Source organism: Centroberyx affinis, unplaced genomic scaffold (assembly GCF_046629955.1).
Source record: "Centroberyx affinis isolate AG114_WGS23_722 - 3 ecotype Tasmania unplaced genomic scaffold, CSIRO-AGI_Caff_v1 ptg002182l_1, whole genome shotgun sequence".
In the NCBI taxonomy this organism is placed as follows: Eukaryota; Metazoa; Chordata; class Actinopteri; order Beryciformes; family Berycidae; genus Centroberyx; species Centroberyx affinis.
Genome location: NW_027280490.1, coordinates 45344 through 68718, shown reverse-complemented (window position 1 = coordinate 68718; position 23375 = coordinate 45344). Strand labels below are relative to the sequence as shown.

The 23375-nt window shown below is 40.9% G+C and overlaps 1 protein-coding gene across 1 annotated transcript in view; it reads right to left on the bottom strand.

Moving 5' to 3' along the window:
- The window catches only part of cd109 (CD109 molecule), an 85606-nt gene that overhangs the window by 24421 nt on the left and 37810 nt on the right, over positions 1-23375 (bottom strand). Inside the window, exons 32-34 of the mRNA XM_071532265.1 lie at positions 22908-23064; positions 22164-22266; positions 21005-21189 (exon numbers count right to left, since the gene is read on the bottom strand). Of these exons, the coding sequence (XP_071388366.1) occupies positions 21005-21189; positions 22164-22266; positions 22908-23064 (445 nt within the window). The remainder of the gene's footprint in view (positions 1-21004; positions 21190-22163; positions 22267-22907; positions 23065-23375) is intronic.

Sequence of the window (23375 nt, the reverse complement as noted above, 5' to 3'; positions counted from 1 at the left end):
ACATGACAAAGGGTCCTATGTTCCCAGGGTCCTATGTTTCACTCTAACCCTAACCTATATAGCTCTGATAAAAAGCCCTTCTGTTCTTTGAAACAGTTGTGGTCAGGGCTCTGGGTAAACATCTACAAGCAACCAACCTTGTGTCTTGAGGTCCATTCAAAGCTGTGTGTGTGGTGTCATGGGGAGCATATCTATGTTCCCATGGTCCCATGTTTAACCCTAACCCTAACTAACCATATTAAGCGAATAAAGAGCTGGGGAATATCTTTTTCAGGTTCCCATTATGTACTATATAGAGCTGGGGAACATAGGACCCTGGTAACATAGGACCTTGGGAACATAGGACACTGGGAGAGCACATATGTAGAACTGGGGAACATAGGACCCTTTGTCATGGTCCCATTATGTGCCATATAAATCTGGGGAACATAGGACCCTGGGAACATAGGAATGACTCCAGTGTTTTTGCATGGAGCACCAGAGCCAATGATCCACCGGGTCACATGGATGATTTTGGTGTCTATGTTCTCATCACTTAAGGGGAAAACTGACCAACAGGACAATCTCCCAAAACTGGGTTTATTCCTTTAAGTTTGTGCTGATTACTTAGAGAACCAAACCAAGCATTCCAGTTTCACCTGGTTTTTACTCCACTCCAAGGCCAAAGCACCAGATGAATCGGACATGAAAAATGGAAGCAATTATCTTTCAATGCACCAGGCAAATGTATTGGATATTTATTGTGCTTGACGACTGAAGTAGCTCTGATTCTCTGGAGGGATCCTGGCCCGTGTGGAGTCACTCTGCTTGGCAGAATCCCCAATCAACAACTTTTATTTGGAGGCGTTTCTCTGATTTTCTCTGCATGAGAACATCGAACAACGCTGAAATACACGGGATGAGCTGTATCAAGTTAATTCAGCAAAATCTGTAACATTCACTTTTTCCATGTTTGTCCACTTGTTTTCACACTCACATGTATGGTGGCGACACGTGACTCTGAAAATAAACATTGCTGCCTGCTTCTCATTACTCTTAATTGGTGATTTAGTAAGTCTATGGCAGCTGACTACATAAACCCACGCTGGGCTCAGGCTGAATATAAATGCGAGCTCTTCCGCTAATAGGAATCTGGCTTTAACTGCGGCTCTCCGGCAGTTTCCGTTGTCTGGCAAGGACTAAGAATTTGACGAATAGAAGAGATAATTTGTCTTGAAGTAATGTCATAAACACAATTCTGCCTTTTACCAATCCACAGGATCTGATGTAACTGTCCGCTGTGCTGTTTAACTGGGGCGAACGCCTTCATAGAAACCTGGCTGGGAGGTTAGAGGGAGTGGGGGGGGGGGGGGGGGTTTGATGAAAGCAGGTATGTTGTTTTTATTATTCTAACTCTGAGTCTGGGTTGTACTTTTCAAAATGGTCAAAAAATGCCCAGATACAGAGATACAGTAAGTCATGTTTAGTCTGTCAGTAAGTAAGTCATGTTTGTTTATATAGCTCTTTATCACAAGCATGCCTCAAAGGTTATGGAAGTATAATATTATTACATTCACTGCATTTGAGCAACTTAATATTTTAACGACAGTATGAGCAGCTCCCTCTCTTCTTCAAAGACGTACACATACACTTTTTCAGTATGTCTTAATGTCCTTTTGCAGAATTCCTCAGCTCAATATAGGGATATCATCAGGGAGACATGTTTTAAACATTTAGCCAAAATAGTACTCACCCACCGAGCTCTAAACATAATTTTAAAGGTCCCATATTCTCCAGTGTCCAGTGTTGTATTTTATGTCTTGAGGTCCGTTCAAAGCTGTGTGTGTGGTGTCATGGGGAGCGTATCTATGTTCCCAGGGTCCTATGTTCCCCAGTTCTACATATGTGCTCTTCCAGGGTCCTATGTTCCCAGGGTCCTATGTTTAACCCTAACCCTTACTAACCATATTAAGCGAATACAGAGCTGGGGAACATCTTTTTCAGGTTCCCATTATGTGCTATATAGAGCTGGGGAACATAGGACCCTGGGAACATAGGACCCTGGGAGAGCACACATGTAGAACTGGGGAACATAGGACCCTGGGAACATAGGACCCTCTGTCACATTCCCATTATGTGCCATATAAATCTGGGGAACATAGGACCCTGGGAACATAGGAATGACTCCGTGTCATGAACCAAAAACACTCTCAATCCATTTCTCCACGTTCATTTTCCAGCATCTCTCTGAGCCTTACCAAGAACAGGCCGTTTCTGTCGCCGTGTCTTTAAGGCTCATTAATATTAACGACCCCTCCGTTCCGATCGGCTAACCGTTTCGAGAGTGAAACGTGAGACGCCGCGGCCCGGCGGCTACAGGTAGGGAAAACTCTCCGGTAAATAAACAATGACAACCGCTCAACCGCTTTGAAAAAAACACTTTGTTCGTCTATTATTTCTTACAAAAATGATAATGAGCGAACCTTTGTGACGCCACAAAGTTACGGAAGTCCAAACGGCTCGTTTAGAGGCTCGCTGCACTAATATGGATTGTGTGGATTTAGTTGGCGACCGTGCGTTTTGATACTTTCACCATGTTTAGATAGACCATCCAACTCCTTTATCATCACAGAGGCAAGGGGAGTCCTGTTTTACACCATATGGGACCTTTAAATGGCTAATCAGTGTAAAATAGTAGTGGGTCATACGTGTTCCATAGAGTCCTACATGCTCTTGTACATAGTGTCTGGGTTAGGGTGAACTCTGACACACACAAACACACTCATCCCTTCGCTGACAGAATTGCTCAGTCACGACGCTGCATTTTTTTCCCGCAGCGGCCAAAACTGATCTGGAAGCAGCTCCTGAGAAGCCTTCACACTCCCAGAGACCATAAACTGTCCTTCCTCAACATGGAGGAGTTTGACTTGCAGCAGGCTGCCTGCACACGCTGCCAATCAACCATTCCTCTGGCCTAACGCTCGCTCGGTCTTGTGCTTCAGATCGCTCCATAAATGTGTTCATGTATTCGCAGCATTTTAAGGTGAAAGGCATTATTTGTTCTCTTCCACTGGACTGTAAAATTGTAAATCTGTAAACTGCAAGCATCTGTAAATCATTAAATCTCTCAATAGCTGACATGTGAGAATTCCTCCCAATAGGAAGTCTGCGTTGATTAAGACGTATCTTTAATTTATTGTAATGTTATCTAGGTCCAACTCTTCTGCAGTTTGTTTCCCCTCGTCCTCAACCAGGTTCATCTCATCTGATCCTCTCCTGTAAGTATCCTGAGTAAATAAATATATATCAATATGTACTAGAAGAAATGGTTGCAAAATCAAACTTTTGCATGTTCGCACAAGCCTCCGAAATCCCTTTGCCGCTCCAACACACACACACACACACACACACACACACACACATATTTATCTGTATCGCTGTCTTGTTTTGACCTGTCTTCTGAAAGCACTTTGTGATTAATCGATTTGTTCCAAGACACAGACACACTTATCTCGTTATATTCTCCATCTATGTTCTTTGCTCCCTATTAAACACTTTGAGATGAACCAGTTTGGTTAAAATGACTTCATAAACACCCAAGACTTAACACACACTTAACCAGCGCTGGACAGAGAAATAAAACATCCTACTCAAGTATTAGTAGAGTGTTGCTTCACTGAAATTTAACCAGTAACACCAGTAAAATTACTGGTGTTAAAATCTAGGGTTAGGGTAAAAAAAAGTAGCTCATTGAAAATGTGTTTGGGACAAAGATTTCTGTATGTGATATTACATATGCTGTTACAGTCTATGTTCACCATTTTGAAAATATGATTCTGAAAATGCATGTTATTAGTGATTTGCTACTAGCTATCCTACTAGCTAGCAAGACTAACAACCAGGCTAACCAAGTAAGTAGCTGGATGGATGTTAAAGTTACTGTCATGATTAAATTTGAGCATTTAATGTTGCAGTTAGTTATCTTAACATTTCCTCCACATGCCTGAACAGGTTTGATGTGGATTTAATTTACAATTGTACTGTTTTTTGATGCAATGCTTATAGAGCCTATACAAAATGTGTAGTAATGGATGTGATTTAAAATGTAGTCAAGGAAAGACTAGTTTTTTATATATTGGCAGAATCTGATGTGTCAAAGTCCTATCTCCCAACTTTTTTCCGCTTATCGACAATTATTGGTAAATGTATTTTTTCTTTGTTCCATCGGGATTTCGGTGTTCCACTTTTTCAAACTGAAAGGTTTAATAAACACTGTAGCAGCACTCCTTCAGTGTTTCAAAATGTGCAACAGATCACAGAATCACTGATTTTGGGGTTATATCATGGAGGGAAAGACACAACCCAAGACACTACAATAAGTTCAACATCACTTTAAGTAATATTACTGACTTCAGAAAATACTAAGAAAGGAACAAGCAACCAGAGTAGGGAAACAAAACAGTTTGTTCCTTCCACACTCTTCTTCTCTTCTCTTCTCTCCACTGACCGCTGAACTTTCATGACGCTGCATTTTTTTTCCCCAGCGGCCAAAACAGACCTGGAAGCAGCTCGTGAGAAGCCTTCACACTCCCAGAGACCATAAACTGTCCTAACTCAACATGGAGGAGTTTGACTTGCAGCAGGCCGCCTGCACACGCTGCCAATCATCATTCCTCTGGCGTAACGCTGAGAGGAACCCAGCAGCCCGACCCTCTGACCTTTCCCTCAGAGACATTTTTTTCTCTCTCTCCGAAGACGCTAGAGGTTTGACCCGGTTACAGATGGCCCACTCTGTCATTTTTGGCTCCATTCATAAATCACCGCTCGACGTTCTACTTACATCACCGTTAAACCGCAACTGCTATCAATGAACATTCTTGGGACGTTTCCACATTTAAAACCGCTTATTCTTTCCTGGGCTGACGGTCTGTGGATGGACACCAGCCTCGCGTCTCGGATCGATGTGAGCTCCGATGTGTGATCGATGTGAGCTGCTGTGCGGCTTCTCCGCTGCACCGGTACCGGTGCCATGCCACCTGGGCCGGTACCGGTACAACCTGGAACTCCAGCGGTGGGGAGTTTTTCTTCCAAAAACAGATATACAGGCCAGAAAGCGAGTTTTGAAAGCCAGAAATCTCAGCAGCTGGATGATCAACAGCACTATCCCACATACACTCACCGAGCACTTTATTAGGAACACCTGCTTATTAGGTTCACCTGCTTATTCACGCAATTATCCATTCAGCCAGTCATGTGGCAGCAGTGCAATGCATAAGATCATGCAGATACAGGTCAGCAGCTTCAGTTCATGTTCACATCAAACATCAGAATGGGGAAAAAATGTGATCTCAGTGACTTTGACCGTGGCGTGGCTGTTGGTGCCAGACGGGCTGGTTTGAGTATTTCTGAACCTGCTGATCTCCTGGGATTTTCACACACAACAGTCTCTAGAGGTTACACAGAATGGTGCTGGAGAGAGGTCAGAGGTCAGAGGAGAATGGCCGGACTGGTTGGAGCTGACAGAAAGTCTACAGTAACTCAGATAACCTCTTTACAACTGTGGAGAGCAGAAAAGCATCCCAGAATGCAACACATCCAACCTGGAGGAGGATGGCACTTTGGTAGCTGGTTGACACTGAGCTGAAAGCTGATACCTACCCAGTATTAGTAAGGTGTCCCTAATGAAGTGCTCGGTGAGTGTAGCTCCCACAGATATGAAAAATATGGTCATCTGCTATGGCACAGTCAAAATATTCCTTATTGAACCTTTAAACAACCTCATTTTCATTACTTCATTACTGTGATGCACGCTATGAATTTAGGTCATAAAGATTTATGTCAGCCTAAAAAGTTTGTGAAAACTGTGTTTACATGAATTTAAAGTGACAATAACTTTTCACCCAATTAACTAATTTTCCATATTGTGATATACAAATCAAACTGCCTTTCTCTCCCCAGCTGATGTCCCATTGGTTTACACACTGTCAGCCACTTTTCAATGATTCCTCCCCACATTGTGTCCCACCCCCCAACATCCTGCTTTAACCAGAAAGGTAAATGTTCTCAAAATGCTGTTTCAGTGTGACTTTAACTTCCAGCATGTGCAACATTCAAAAAGAATGATCTATAGTAGTAATGCAGGATAGACACAGGTTAACCTAATGAAGGGGGATTACAGTAACAGTACAGCACACTACACTATCACTGCATTGAAAGTAGCAGTTGTGGGTCTGTTTGTGTCAGAGAGGTACAGCATGACAATTTCTCTGCCAGCATCCTTTAAAGCAGTGATTCTCAACCTTTTTCATACAATGGACCCCTAATTTAGTCCACATTAGACCCCCATTTGATGAGATTTTGTCTCTCGGACCCAAATCTGAGAATATTTTTATTGTCAGATATGATTTTGTCCAGAATTCCATGACTATTCGCATTGTAGGTAGAGAGATAACAGAGAAACTATGATCAAAATAGTCTTTTCTTCTACATTCTCTAATTGTTTTTAATTTAACTGCTTGTAAATTAAATAATGCTGAAATTTAACAATTCATCAAGTTGCTGGGGACCCCCTGGAGCCCCCTCAAGGACCCCTGGTGGTCCCCGGACCCCACGTTGAGAACCACTGCTTTAAAGTGTCTCAGTGCCAAATGTATCTGTGTGCGTCACCGGCCCCACACACACACACACACACACCAAACACCCTGGAAAACCACAGCAGGAGTTCAGCTCGGTGCTTCTTCTGCATGTGGAAAAAAAAAAAAAAAAAAAAAAAAACCCCAGCGATGAGCTCGACCCGCGTCGGCTTCCTTTTGAAGTGACCCCAGACAGCGTGATGAGTCAGCTCCTTTTTAAACAGCAGAGAGAGAGAGAGTGAGTGAGCGGGGGAAGACGGCCGGTAGACTTTCCATGACCGGTCTGTGGCGGGTCCTGCCAGGCCGACGCACACTGCAAAAAATATTGAGGCAGTTCAACTTCAAAACAGAAGTTTCCTTGCTGCCTTAAAATTATAAAGTTGACTGAAGTAGTGCTGAATAGTTAGGTCAAAGGTCATTAGTTAGTTAAAGCTAATGTAGAAAAGCTAACTGAGTGAACTTAAGACAATAAGTTCAATCAACAAATGTCTAGTCATGCTGATTCCTGTTTCCAAGCTGAATGCATTAACTGATGAACTGAAATCCAGTGTCATTTATATTTTCACAAGGTTTGCTAGGTTTAAGTTCGAGTTCCTCTTGTATCACATGATTAATACACAGCTCAGCATATAGTCTGCAGCTGCAATACACTTACTTGTAGTGGATTGTACTTGCCATGTGCATCATGAGATAGATAGTAGATTTTATCATGTTTTTTTATTTATTTTTTTTAAATCAGAAATTTACCTATGATTCACCAAACATACATACATAACAAGTCTCTATCCTGTAACTTCATTCAAACCAGAAGAAGGAGGAAGAGTTTCTGGAGAGTTAAACCGAATGCAATGCATGCTGGGAAGTCTGCTAATAAACTAACAGTGTTGAGTTTAGTGAATGCTTTATAAGCTGTTCTTTCAACTCATGATTTTAAGTCATGAAGCTCATAACTAGCACTTTTAAGTTGAAATTGACAAACACATCTATATACATTGTGTTAATGGATAAAGTTGATTTCACTAAATTGCAGTATGAGTTTTTACAGTGCAGCGGCGGGGCGAGAGCCGGGTTCGGGTCGGGGTTCGGTTGTTTGTCGGAAACGCAGAGCGGCTCCCTCTGAAGCGGCCGGGCCGGGTGACATCACACCTGGTCCCGGGCCAAGCTGAAGATCTTTCCATGTGAGATTTAGCACAGATTTGGTAGTTGTTATCGCTCTTCTGTTCCCACACACACAGCAATGGAAACCTCTGATATTTTAAAGAGTCTGATTTTTTTTCCTGCCTCACAGCACAAGATGATCATCAAGGCAAAAAAAAAGCAAATGACAAAGCAGTTTTATTATTCCAGTATTTTAGCCTGGTGATATGTTATCTCTTCACTAGACGTTTCTGTTGGATCTCTGCTCTGATTGGCTAGTTTTCTCCTGGTATGTTGTCTTCTTATCAGTGACATCAGCATAGAACAAACCACAATGACTGTATCTGTTTTCAATAAAACCTGAACCTCCAGCCGCTTGATCATCCGTCACCTTGTACACCCCGACTACTTTTACACCCCCCCCCCCCCCCACTATATGTATATATATAGTTTTCATTTTATTTCATAGTGTTTAAGGTTTGTTTCGATTCATTGCTATTATTAGTATTATATATCTATTTTCCTTCTCTTTTTCTGTCTTCTTTTGTTTCTTTTTCACATGTATAGTTGTAGACTTGTAGTCATATGTGTATATTTTGTGTTTATTTGTGTATTTCTGTTTATATGTGTATTTCTTTGTATGTATGTAATACATGTATAATATACATATAATATGTAAAAAACACATTTGCATAATAAAAAAGAATAGCTAGTTTCTTCCTCTCTATTGTGAAAGTGTGACTTGGTAACACCTTACAATAAGGGTCACTAAGTTCAGGGTTAGTTAATGCTTAATAAGTTAATTTATACATTATTTAATAGTCATCTTTATAAACTATTAAATAATGTATAAATTAATACCTTAGTTAACATGAACACCATTAGTAAATTACACATTAGTTAACTGTTAATTAAGTTAGTAAGTTATTAACGTTAATTAACTTAACTTAGTGACCCTTATTGTAAAGTGTTACCTGTGACTTTACGGTTTCTGTCAGTTGCAGGCCATCATCACTGGGCTGTAGACTTGTAGGAGGAGAAAAGTTCTATCAATGTTGTTGCCATGCCTACTGATCACCAATGAACATCAATAAAAGTCATGGATTACTTGAGAGAAGTACTAATGCTGGTCATATTCAGGCTGCACAGTTAACTGAAAACAAATCAATAATCGCAATATGAACCACTTCAATTTCCAAATTGCAAGAGCCTGCAGTTATTTTATCAGAGTGGTCAATGCTCAGAATGAATTCCTGAACGTGATTATTCTTATTCCTAGTTAAATAAAGGTTATATATATATTCTGCTGCTGAGCCCAAAGTCTGACCTTTGAATTAAATTGCACATTGTAAAAAAACAACTTTCATTGTATTCTACCAGAGCAAATCTTAACCAACAACATCTCACTTTCTATTAGAAATGGTTCTCATTTTCTGAAAAATCTAAAATATTGAAAAATCTGCCTGTATACTGCTACAAACTATATCGCAGTTACAATATTCAGCGAAATAATTTTAATTACATTATTAATTGTCAATATTGTGCAGCACTACCAGCCACTAGCAGCAGTCTTTTAAATATTTTGGTTGTGTTTGCTAAGTAGATTTGTTTTATTCTGCGGTCTGTCCTAAACTCTAAAACTAAAGCTAATAAATAATGAACTAGTTTGAGTTGCTGAGGAATTTTAGGGTGAGGCAGCCAGTGTGGATAAAAATGTTGGGTGCCTTGCCCTGTTCATACTGATGTAACATTGTGTTTAATTTTCAATGCAATAATTACATTACAGTAAATCATTAGTCACTCTCCATCCAGCCCGGCCGTGTCAGTGCAAGACTTTGATTCAGCACACTGAAACACTTCTCTAATGTTTATGTGTTCTCCGTCTTAGAGCTGTTCTTTTCCCCCCCAAAACTTTTCTTTGGGCAAGCTCTTCAGGAACATGTTACATCAACAAACTGCGTCTCTGCTGCCACAGCTCAGATTAATTGCGCTCTTTGGTCAAATGTTCTCAGAGAACATGAAAGCCTCTGGACTGGTTCTTAGGAAAAGCTCCTTCAAGAATTACTCCAACATCATAAATGTTACATGCAACGTAAGTGAAAGGGGAAGTAAACTTAGTGCTCCTTAACATCACTGTGACATGAACAGCATAATAATAACACCCTCTCCTGGGATTATGGTCACTTCAGTGATGTGATGAGGGTCAGTAAATTTATTTTTTTTATTTTTTTTGGCTTATACAATGGTTTCCAACACGTGTGTACTGTCTGAAAAGTTTACTACAAAGCAAGAAAGATCACTAAATAGCTCTCTAGCTGCCATAACAATCAATAAAGCTTTATGGGAATTATCACCATGATTGGAATGCATCTTTGGCCAATCAGATCGTTTGGTTGAAACTACATGTTGTATAAGACGATGTGCAACAGACCAGCCTTAATGTAATCTGATGCTTCCTTCCAGTTTCTCATTATTGCAGCAGATAGGTTGAGGCGCTGTATAGAACAATCTGTCAGAACAGTAGCTCAGTATGTACACAAACCAAATACTTTTTATGGTTTGTTTTATTCACCTTATGTGCCAGATGGGTGGGGTTTACCTCATAGGGTCATGCAAGAGTGACAAGAGGATTGAGACAATCATAGGAAAGCATTTGAAAGTCAATTTAGTAGATTTTTCCCAGACTGACAACTTGAACTTGGACTCTGAATCTGATGTGGTAAACCCCACCCACCTGGTACACCAAGCAGATTAAAACAAACACTAAAGGAGTGTTCATGCCAAACAAGCTTAGAGCGTTTTATTCAAACTCTGCAGTGTTTCCTCCTTTAGTTTAGTTGGATTGTCCAGGTGAGAACGATGACCTTTGAACTCTGATGGCACCAAATAACGGCAGCGAGAGTCTCAGTCCTCTAACAAGAGAACTGTTGTTCGTTAACCCACGGGATTATGGGTAGTCATGCTTGGAAAGCCTAGCAGAACAAAATGTCTGGACTGATGCTCGTATTCAGCTGTGGACAGAGAAGATAAATTACGGCAAAGAGTGCAGACAAGTTCATGCTTCGCTAAAATGACAGGAATGGGATTTGTTCAAAAAAAGTAACCAAAACTCTGTCCAATAAGCGAGCTACTTGTGAGTCATGTGACTTTTGTTTACAAGCCCTGGTTTGCTTGTAATCAGACAGTGTGAACCCGAATGAACCAAACCCAAAAATACAACAAAGTCAACTTTTCCACTCTGGTTCAGACCAAAGAAAACAAACAGTAGGTGTGATCGCACCCTAAGAGCTTTGAAAGTACTATTCGATCCAGGTCTTGTTGACTCCGCTGCCAGCAGATCCTGGACCGGCCGGTTCCTAACACAGTTTCTGATGTTTTGTGGCTGGCTCTGCCCTCTGAGCTGACATCACGCCGGGCCATGAGAGTCTCCGCTTGGCTGCGGCGGCTCGGTAAAAGAGCCACCCGGGTGTCTGAGGTTACGGGCCGGAGCTGCGAGGAGCGGCCGACACTTACGGACACGCAACCAAATATCCTCTCTGCTGTCAGCTGGACTAACTACTGATGCTAATGGTTTCACTCTGTCTGTGTTGCGGCGGTGATAAACGAGGTAACTTTTGGAGCGGCACCGCCAGAAAATGGATCATTAGAGCGGTGTTGTTAAAGCGTGCCGCCCTGGTAGTCTGCCGTTAGCGCTTTGATAAAGACCTGGAATAAGTGGTAGTGTTGGTTTTTATCTGCTTGAGGTACCAGATGGGTGGGGTTTACCGCATTAGGACAATTCAGAAAAGTTGTCTGAATTTGGCTTTGTTGCTTTAATCGTGGAAACATCTTGCTGGAAGAAAACATTTGAATCCATTCTTGACCCTGCCTGGTTCTCATTGTGTTGCCTGTTGCTGGGAGTGTTGCCCAACTGCATTGCCGCCTCATGTTCTTTTGACCAGAAGGTTGCCAGTTCAAATCCCTCCAAAAACCAGCTGGGAAAATCTGTTTTGGGAGAAGTGAGAGAGGAGAAATGTGAGTCGTACAGCGGTGCTCAGTCAGCTTTCCCTGGATAAATATAGTTTTAAGGGTTTAAATTGCACCAAAAGCTGCTTTGTGTGTCACTACAGAGAATCCAGACTTTTCCTTCATCTTCTCTCTGTCTTCCTCTGTCCTTCCTGGTCTGGACCACGGATGCCAGACCCCCCTCTTGTGTAACGTATGGCTGAGCCTTGACCTCATCTCCTCCGCTGGCCGCTTTACAGAGCCCGGCCTTTTGAGTGTGGTTCAGTTAAATGGACAGTGAAACTGCAAAGTAGGCTGTAAAGAGCAGCTCATTTTACGGAGAACATCAGCATGTTTCCATATTACTGTGTACCACGTGAATGAATGCACTTTTCCTTTTTCAGCATTAAGAGGCACACTGACCAAAAAATCACTAGAATATTCGGTAACACTTTACAATAAGGGTCACTAAGTTAAGGGTTACTTAATGCTTAATAAGCATTAACTAACCCTTAATTAACAGTTAACTAATGTGTCTGGTAATCATTTACTAATGGTGTTCATGTTAACTAAGGTATTCATTTATACATTATTTAATAGTCATCTTTATGAACTATTAAATAATGTATAAATTAATACCTTAGTTAACATGAACACTATTAGTACACATTAGTTAACTGTTAATTAAAGGTTAGTTAATGCTTATTAAGCATTAACTAACCCTTACCTTAGTGACCCTTATTGTAAAGTGTTACCGAATATTCTTATAATATGGATTTACAGTGTGTCTATTGTAGTGACTTAATCACACTTGGTGGTATTTTTTTTTTTTTTATCTCCTGTGGTATTACTATAGGATTTTCTGTGATGTAATTGCTCACCTATAGTAGATGCATGATGTTTTAAAGTGTTGTTGTGGTATTTGTATTGCATCCTGACTAAAACCATTGTTTTGCATAAGGATACCGAATGCTCATAGTAAGTGTCAGGCTGCATTATTTTGCACAGAGCACCACAATAATTGAATTAGCATGTCTCCTCTTCACTGTACACATAAATAATAGGATGGTGTGACAGCGACAGACCATAATATACAATCAGCATCCAGTCTGCATGGTTGTGTGAAGCCTACACCGATTCCATATTTCCCTCATTAGCTTGCTGCATGTGGGCCAGGTCCATCTGCCTTCCATTAACAGTGGCAGCCAGCGAGGCTCGATTCTCACACAGTTTAACTTACGCAGGCCATGTGAAAGCCTCTATAAAAAGTTTCCCGTTGTTACCTTTGTGTCATGGAAAGTTGTCGTTTGGATTTCAAACCCAGATTTTTTTGTCTTGAGCAAGCCTACCACCTACTGGCAGAGCGGAGCACAGAAGGAGAATTCAGTCCCATGATTGCCAATATACATTTTAGAGGCAAAAGAAATACATGTAACCAGAAGTTCACTACTCAATATTTCTAAAATACAGACAGTCCAGGTGTTATCTATGGCTCTATTGATGGATCTATGGATTTAAGGTGCCTGCAATCCTGAGAAGTGCCCTAATCTTGTGAAATTAATCATTTTGCAAGAGCTGAGTCACTGTTTCAAATGGTGGATCTCATTTTGGAATTAAACACTTCAAACACATGGGCAAAAACCACCTTCTCCTCTGTGTAACCTTTTAACACATGGCACATCAAGGAAGTCAGGTTAAATCAGCGTGGAATCAGACCATCTGTGTAAAACCAACAGACTCCAGTTTGTAGATGGAAGGTTGAATGAACCTGCTGGGGCACGAAGGTTTCTTCGGGAGGTTTTTTCCCGTAATTTTGGAAAGAAACTCTTCAGCTGATGAAGCAGAGTTAACCAGGTGAACTCCGCTGTGGATCCAGGGAGTACCACTCTGAAATCAAATTTTAAGATAAGAGGACAAAATTTGCGGCCTGACCACTAGATTTATGCTCCAAATTAATGGTAATAACACCTGAATATCAGAGTTAGCCTTTGAGTTTGCTGAGTGAATGGAGTCTTTTGAACCGAGAAGAAATTAGTGTGGGAGGGGGGAAAAAATGTTCCTTTAAATTCATAAAATAATATAAAATCACAAAATACCTGACATTTAGAAAGATAGAAAGATAGATAGATAGATAGATAGATAGATAGATAGATAGATAGATAGGAAGAAAGGAAGACAGAAAAAAGACACAAAGAAACAAGTACAGCTTGACCTGTTATATCTGGTTTTTCAGGTGATGTAACTCACCCTCTGGCGGCCATATTGGATGTCTCTTGGTGGCTGTGATTTTTAAACATATAATTTGGCCATTTCAGCAGAATTGAATAGAGAGCTAATTTCTGTGCTGTTTTTAGCTGGGAACCGATCATTTCATCACTGATCCATCTGATTGATTTAGTGTTTAGATAATGTCAGCTTGTTAGCTAGCTAACCATAGCATCTGGTCAGCTAACCATCACTGTCTTGTTGTTAACACATCTGATTAGCACACTAGCTAACGTATCTAGCAGCAGCTAGCGTTAGCATGTTCACATTAACATCAGTGTGTTTGCTGGCTAGTTAGCTAGCTAACAGTTTGTTCAGGTTAACTGAGCTGACTCTTCTCAAGCTACAACTCTTCATGTTTTGGAGTAGAGACTAGGGCTAAAGACAAGACAGTTTACTGTGTCACAGTAACCTACATTTGGAAACAAATCCACCTTATCACACTATTCACTTTTACTGAGAACGTTACTGAATTCACCTGCACCCAAACCACAACAAGCTTTTTCAGGGAGTCATTCCTATGTTCCCAGGGTCCTATGTTCCCCAGTTCTACATATGTGCTCTCCCAGGGTCCATATGTTCCCAGGGTCCTATGTCCCCCAGCTCTATATAGCACATAATGGGAACCTGAAAAAGATGTTCCCCAGCTCTGTATTTGCTTAATATGGTTAGTTAGGGTTAGGGTTAAACATAGGACCCTGGGAGAGCACATATGTAGAACTGGGGAACATAGGACCCTGGGAACATAGGAACCTTTGTCATGTTCCCATTATGTGCCATATAAATCTAGGGAACATAGGACCTTGGGAACATAGATAACGCTCCCTTTTTCAGCTAGCTCTCTGTTTCTAGCCTGCCGGTATTTAACCATCATCTGTGCACAGCCAGTTCTCCACTGGGTCTCCATGATGGCGGAGGGTTGCTAGGAGTTCTGTGATGCAACCGCTGAAGCCTCGACTGTCACAACTCTCACATCAGAGGGAAGGAATCTTGATGAAGTCACCTCGCAAAAGTGCTGAAGAATATCTTCCACAATCTGTTGACGTGGACTCAGCAGTCCCGTATATAGAAGATGTTCATTTCTTGTTCCTGCCTTCGAGTGTATTGTTAGATTTTTGTCCAATACCAACAAATTTATGGCACATCGGCCCGCAGCCTCGGTGCTCATGAGGCCGATCGTGTGATAATGGAACCCAGATGGCGGCAGCTGTTGTAATGACTCATCTCCTTTTGTGCAAAACGCTCTCTTGAAATATGGTAGCTCCGGCGCTGTATAATTGTGACATTCTTGCATTGTTTGATGTCCATGAGAATGAGCGGTGCGGTCTGCGGTGCATGTGTTGATTGAACGGACCGTACACATGGTGCCGGCCCGCTCGCTGACAAATGATGTATTGAGGGGCTTGTGTTTGCTTGGAGTTAGGAGCGCTTTAGAGGAAATATTTTGCCTCTGCGGTCTTGTTTATATTCTTACAAGATCTGGATACACGCTTTCAGGGCCGAGCCGTGAGCCGGCCGATCCGGCGGGAGGCTTTGATCTGAGCCGGTCTCTCGGTGGGATTTCCACGGGGTCGGCTCTCTCCTGCGTGGATGAAACCAGCCAAACGAGCCTTGTTCTCACCAAGAAGGTGTCACGTTCAACACATCCGTTTGTTTTTTAGTTTGGGACGATGCACATGTGTTGCTTGATAGCAGAAGTTCAGAATGAGAGGCCAAGTCAGTTTTGTACATACAAGGAATCTGACTTGGGCGCATTAAACACAATGCAACACAAAATAATAGAAGCAGTGTGTATACAGTATATAGAAAGTTAAGAAATAGGTCTCTTTTACAAGTAGTGTATTGGTATGAGTCATATATAAAAAGTATGAGTAGTATATAAAAAATATTAAACATCAAACGAGAGTTTATTGACTGATTAACACCCTGATTGTAATGAAAAGCCTTTAGTGAACCCAGATCAGAGGTCAGAGGTCAAACAGTTGTTTGATGCTGAGTAGCAGAGATGGCAACTCAAGTGAAGTGATTTTAACTATAATTTGACAACTTTTGAAATAAATGATGAATTGGATTTGAACTGGAAGAGAGGGAAATGACTTGGACTTAGGGGTGAAGACTTTACTTGAATTTGTGAAACGAGTTGAAAATCATTTTGTCAGCTAAGGACTTTTGTAATCTATTTTTCAAAAAGTACCATATTTTGTTTTAGTTTTGCACTATCAATCATTTTGTGAGAGAAGAAGGTGTCACTTTTTTAAAAATTAGATGAGATTCAATTGGATTATATTAGATCAGATCAATTAAGATTAGATCATCGGATTTGATCAGATCAGATGAGATCAGATGAGATCAGACGAAACTTTAATGATCCCGGTTACTGCAGCAGTAAATAATAGGCTACAGCACGTAAAATAGGAAATGGGAAATAAATAGGAGAAGAGCAAAAGGAGTTTCACCACAGCTTCAACACTAGATAAATGTGTGGAGAAGTAACACCAGATGTGTGTTGGGCTGAACCACGCTCACACGTGAACTGGATCACATCTCTTTTTGTTAAGATTATACAGTTTACTGATCCTGGCTGATAGTAACACAGGCTGCCGTGACTCAGGCTGACTCATGCTGTATAACCGGCCGGTCATGTGCAGAGTTTTCGCACGGAGCGAGGCGTCCCACATGGTCAGGCGTAACGAGGCGGGACGTCCGGCTGTAACGAGCGGAGAGGTCGATAAATTCCTTACAGTATCCATCCCACCTGTGCTGCGAGACGGGAACTTTCTTCGACATGTGGGTCAAATATTTTTCGGGGCCTCGGGCTTGCAAACGGATCTGGTTTGCAGCAGAAGCAAGTTAACGTGGCGTGGCGAGGCGAGGCTCTGCGGACGGTTCAAGCTGTCAGTCATCAGGGGAAACTTTTGAAGTCGTGACACTCCGCCTTTCACGTTTATGCCTCAATCACTTTGATTGTCGCGTAGATTTATCGCGACAATCAAAGTGGCAGCATACCTGCTTTAGTGTGCAGAGTTATGAGTCGCTTTAAAGTGCCGCTCATGCTCCTGCTTGCGTTTTTGGATACACTGTAAAAAAAAACATCCATCTTAACAAGTCACTCCCTTAATCATGACTCCTTACTTTCTAATTTAAAAATTCAGGAAGACGGGAACTTTTCTATTAATAACTCATTAATTACTCTGTAAACCATTCACAAAAGGCAAGAAAAACCCCTTAAAGGAATAGTTCACCAAAAAATGAGGGTGAGTAGATGATGACAGAATTTTCATTTTTGGGTGAACTATTCCCCATCCTAAATAAGAAATGAAGGACATTTCAGGGTTCGTTTTTTTTGGGTTCGTAGTGCATTTAGTCTCATATTCAGCCTTCAAATCTTATTGTTCTCAAACCAGTAGAAACATTCTGCAGTGAGGAGAGATAACTCCACTTGTCTCCAATGCAGCTTCACTTGTTTCAGGAGTTTTCTAGAACAGAGTGTCAGTCTGTTGAAACCAGTCAGAATAAGGCAGATCACTGCACTGCTGTCAAGAAAATGACTCTTGATTCTACTGAATTCTTCAAACAAGTTGATTTGCATCAGAAACAAGTGAAATTATGTAACACCGTTGGCAGATTTTTTCACCTATTTTAAGAAAATGATGATCTCCGGACTCGATAATCGACTAAATGACTTGTTAAGATGGAGATTTTTTGCAGTGTACTTCTTCATCTGATGAGCCACGTTAAAGTGATTCATCTGGCCGGTCAGAGGTTCACAGTCACACAGAGTAAATCTTCCATGTTGGTTATTTAGTGCCGGTTCATATCGTTCAGCCGGAGAGCCGCTACTGTGCTGCGAGCCAGCTGGTTCTCAACCTGCGGGTCGGGGCCGCCTCCAGGGAGCGTGACATGACATGGAGGGGTCACAAGATGATGGTTTCAGGAATGTAAATTAAATATGGTTCTTCCAATATCCTATACATCCTATACTTCAAAAATACAAGTGATATCATATTCTATTCTAATCTAATCTATTCCAACATTCAATTCTTTATTTATTGTATCCCATTTCATTGTGTTCTTTCTTTTAGATGGTGTTCTTTTCTATTTTTAAGTCCTTTATCTTGTATGATGTTTTCTTGACTTTTCAAACTTTTATTATTTTTTATATTCTAAACTGTTACTAGTTTTACATCTTGTTTTGGCATGACATTTTTAAAATGCGTCATCATGATTGTGTCTTTGTGAGAAATGTTTCTGTAAGAATGTTTGGAGACTCAATACTTCCTCCAATAATAATTCAAGTGAAAGAGCGTGAAAAGGGGAAATGCAGGTGATTGTTTTAAATCATAATTCAGTATTTGAGTGTTTCTGCCTGTTTTGAGTGATTATGCATTCCTTTGTTATGAGGGTGACTCTATAAGAATAAGTGTTAAGGATCCACAGATAGATATACATTCACCCAGAGACTTTCATCTGAGAAAATGTTTTTCAGATTGAACTGAACACAGAGCGATGCGTCACAGACTGGCTATTCCTCTATTTATACTACCGCAGCTGGTTAAAGTAATAATCTGTGACATCATATAAATAAATGTCTGTTCTGTAAGACAACAGTGATCTAATCTATATCCAGTTCATAAATCTTCTCCGCTGTCTGTTCTAAACAGCCGGTGTCTGGTAGAAAAATCCTCTGCCACACAGGAAGTGATGCGTTTTGGAATAAACAACAGAAGAAGAACTGGGTAGTTAGCATGAGCAGCGATAGCCACCATGACTGAACAGACAGAGAGAAGAGAAACTCAGACTGCATCAACAGAAAATACAAGCTCCGCCCACACTGTTTGATTGACAGGTGATCAAAGATGGAAATAAAAAAACGGGGAAAAAAAAGAATTTTAGACTCCATACATCCTTAGCTTACGCAGTTTATAATTGTCCAATACGCTATTGCAGTTAAAAACAACATTAAAATATTTTTATTGTATTTTTAAACAATGCAAGGTGACAGGCAGAATGAAAAAAAAGAAAAAGCAAATCACATTTGTATGAAAGATTATTAATGTAGTAGAATCTGCTTGGCTATACATGCTGACATCATTTTTAACATTTTCCCATGATCCATTGCAAGAAAAACCTTGAAAAAAAATATAATTCCCTCCTCTATCATCCAGTTACACAAAGAAATTTACCAAACCTCATTTACAAACATGATACAGTGCATGATTTAAAAAAAACATCTAAGACAAAATATTCAGTTCAACATCATCGTTCAAAAATCATTTCCATTGACAGATATTTTACCCATCAGGCCATGTGACTCACACTGGCTATGTTTACATGCAGAGAGAATTCCCTTCTGAACTGGTTTCTCAGTAATCTGGTTTTGGTTTGATGCATGTAAACATCAGAACTGGTTCAGAATCACTTGGTAAACTCATACTCTGATTATGAGAAACCTGGTTAAGATTCCAGCTTACTGCAGCATTAAACAGCTGACTGTGACATGGAAACATCTCACTGCTTTCACTTTTGGTTTCTGTCAAATTAAAACTTGCAGAGGCATTATGGGGGTACAATCTGATGCCAATTTGATGCAAAATCTTCCTCATCTCCTTCTTCTTCTTCAGTGATGGAGGTGTTGGAGGAGGCTGGTGGTCTTGGCTAGCAGCTACTTCCTATGAGTCACTTTCCATGTCTCTTCTGGTCCAACCCACCAGCGTTGCCAGATGTACGATAATTATCGTATTTGTACGATAATTTTGCCCTCTGTACGATGTACGATCAATAATGCCAAAAGTCCCATAATGTACGATAATTTGATCATTTTGTGACACTTAGTATTAGTAGTTGTAATCAGTCTATGCTATCGGATAGTAAAATATGGATCCTACGTCTGTGTTTACACATCTCTTCTCACGTGATGTCTTTCCATCCCATCATGCTTGTTGTGGTGATGAACGTGAGTCCCGTGATGATGAACGTGAATCACGTTCATCATCACAACAAGCATGATTGGCTGGCTGGCTCGCTCATTTGAAGAGAGTTTGCACAGGTCCGCTGTGAATCCGTACTGATGCCACAGCCCAGAGTGACTGGAGAACGCTACCCACCAAGAAATCAGGGTTACAGACACATAGAGTAGCCTGTTTGAAGATTGCACAATGGTAGGCTCTTGTTGTCTTAGTTATGACTCGCGTACGATAATTTTCCTCAAAATACGATCATTTTAAGCATCTGGTACAATACATTTCCCATCAGGCAACGCTGCAACCCACCCACTTCTGAACAGTCCTTCCCCGCATTACGTCCCGTCCCAACATCCTGTTTCACCCGGAAAAAACGTCAAACTACAGAAGCAAGTGTTTCATTGTCACCGTAAGCAGAGAACGGATCTCTGTGCATGTAAACGAAGCCACTGGGCCTTGTGATAATGTATTGTGAAGTGTTACAGGTGAAACTTCTTCGCGCTGTTTGCAACCGAGATAACAAAGCTAGCAGAAATGTTAGCGTAGCAAACAGCATGTGACATACATCCAAGAAAAATAATTCACCTTCATCCAGTATTTTGAGGTATTTGTGGATTAACTTTACATGTAAATATTGTCATATTCCAGGTAGTTTAAGTACTTCCTGTATAGAAAGTTAATGTGGCAGTGGATGTTAGCTGGCGTTAGCTTAATCGCTAACTGTGGATATACAGTAGCTTACATTATGTTCATATTAAGCCAAAGTGAAGAGATTTAAGATGCTGAATTAGTAACTTTTTAACTTAATGTTTGCCCTCTCAACCATTTAAACCATTGCAGAGTGTGTTGTTGTGTAGTTTTGATTGCATTTGAAATCTTTGTGTAACAGTAAAGTTGCATGAACCTCATGCAACTCGCAACTCACCAATGCAACCAAAGTGCGTGAATAGTTTCACCGTGTAACGCCGGCCTGACACCTTCCACAAAATGTTGAACCTTACATCAGTATCCATCTAAAAGCTGAACCGGCCTCTGTCTCGTTCACACAGCGGAGACGAGCAGGAGCGGCAGAGCGCAGAGGAGCAGCAGGAAGTGACGCACGGCGTGCGACGTGCCGCCGCTCACGTGCGGCTGGTCCTCCGCTCGGCACTGACTGCAGTCATCGCCGCAGAAGGAGCAGGCGGACATGTCCCGCATCCGGGACGACCTGTACGTCCGCACCGTCCTCCGCCCTGGAGAGACAGACACAGAGAGGTCAGAGGTCAAAGCTACAGGCTCACCATGTGGTCACTGATATTCAAGTGCTGCTTCTTCTACTGCGAAACCTGTTTCTCTCTAAAGTGTGTAGCTTGAAAAGTGTTAAAACAAAATGTCTTATGTTATTGTTTTAAGAATAAAGTAGTCAGTGGTGGAAGAAGTACTGAGATCTTTTACTTCAGTAAAAGTAGCAATACAACAATGTAAAGATACTCCATTACAAGTAAAAGTCCTGCATTCAAAATCTTACTTAAGTAAAAGTACATAAGTATTGGCAGCAAAATGTACTTAGAGTATCAAAGTAAACATACTCATTATGCAAACTGTCCCCATTTAGAGAGTTATATTTTTCATAAATTATTGGAATATTAATACTGATTTATTGACATACATGTACATGTAAGCAGCATTTTAAAGTTGTCAATGTGAAGTTAATCTTAACAGTTTAGCTACACTTTTGGGTAGTCTAATTTATAACAATGCTATTTTATAGTTATTTTATAAAGATGATCAAATGTTTTAAATATAAAATATTGATCTGAAAGTAACTAGTAACTATAGCTGTGAAATAAATGTAATGGAGTAAAAAGTACAATATTTCCCTCTAAAATGTAGTGGAGTATAAGTACAAAGTAGCATAAAATGGAAATACTCAAGTAAAGTACAAGTACCTCAAAATTGTACTTAAGTACAGTACTTGAGTAAATGTACTTAGTTACTTTCCACCACTGAAAGTAGTATTAGTGCTAGTGGAGGCAGTAGAACTAGTCTTAGCAGTAGTGGCAGTAGTAGTACAGTAGAAGTATGAGTAGTAGTAGTAGTTATAATAGCAGCAGTAGTAGTAGTGTTGGTATTAGTACTAATAGTAGTGGCAGTAGTATTAGCTGTAGTAGTATTTCTAAAACTATAAGCTATACAAATAAAGCTGGTTATTAGACTCCAGTCTTACGTGGTTCATAATAATCGTAGATGACAACAGTTGCATCCTGGACTTTGGCGACTTTATATTCCATAACCAGAGGAATCTGGACACACATGTTCTCTGTCGTCACCTGGAAACACATTTACATTTTACATTTTAATCATCATCATCAAAACACTTTGATCTAGACCTTTCACCAACATGACTGACGTACTTCTGCTTCCTCTCAGCAGTGTATTGATCGGTTCTCTCCATTGGCAGCAGTGTTAAGAAGCCAACTTTGTCTCCTGCGACTGTCTGTGATCACTGATTTGGTGTTTCAGCACAACACAGCTGTTGTCACTGACAGATCTTTCTGTTTCTGCTCTCAGACTATTTTCTGTCACTGATTCACTCTTACTGTATAACCTTTATCAGCACAGTCACTGACAAATTTGCAAAGATGAAATATAGAAAAATGAATTTGTAGGTTTGGTGCAATCTAGCAGATTTCAAAAAAATGTTGATGATGCTGTGATATTGAGGCTCTTACATGACTTAATGTGATTTGGTAAATAAATACACCAAATTTCAGCTTAAACGCTCATGTTGTTTTGACAGCTCACTGCACAATAGCACTGCATTTTCTGTAGCATAACAACTGTACATTTTAACTGTAATTTCAGTTTGCAGATGATTATTATTTTTGCCCTTTTAACATCGTTGGGTAGACAGAGATCACAGCTATAGCTTGCACCCTTATACATTAAAGAAGTACAGAGTGAATCTTACAGAGTCTAAGTACAGGATGACTTTCCCCGGAGACGTGTCCACTTTCTTGACCACAGGTCCGGTCGGCAGGCCGTCCTGCGCCAGGCTGAAGCCGCTCAGCAGGCCCACCTCCAGGATCACCATGCCGGTCGCCTCCAGGCCCGCCGCCTCCTGCAGCCTGCAGGGGGCGACACCACATCACACCGAACACCACCGCCATGTTTAAAGCTGCAACAAGCTAAATCTTCTGACCACTAGAGGGCGACGGAAACGGTAACACATTTGTAAATAACACACAGCAAAGCCACTGCACTACGGAGGCCTACCAAGGACAAACAATGCAAAGCATCGAGCATAAATGCTAACAGCTAAGCTAACCGTACCTACAGAGAAGTCTCACCGGTTACCAGTCTCACTTTGACAGATCTTTCTCCTGCTGAAGGTCACATGTCCCACAATGACAAGTGAAGAGGCAGGTAGCAAGTTTAC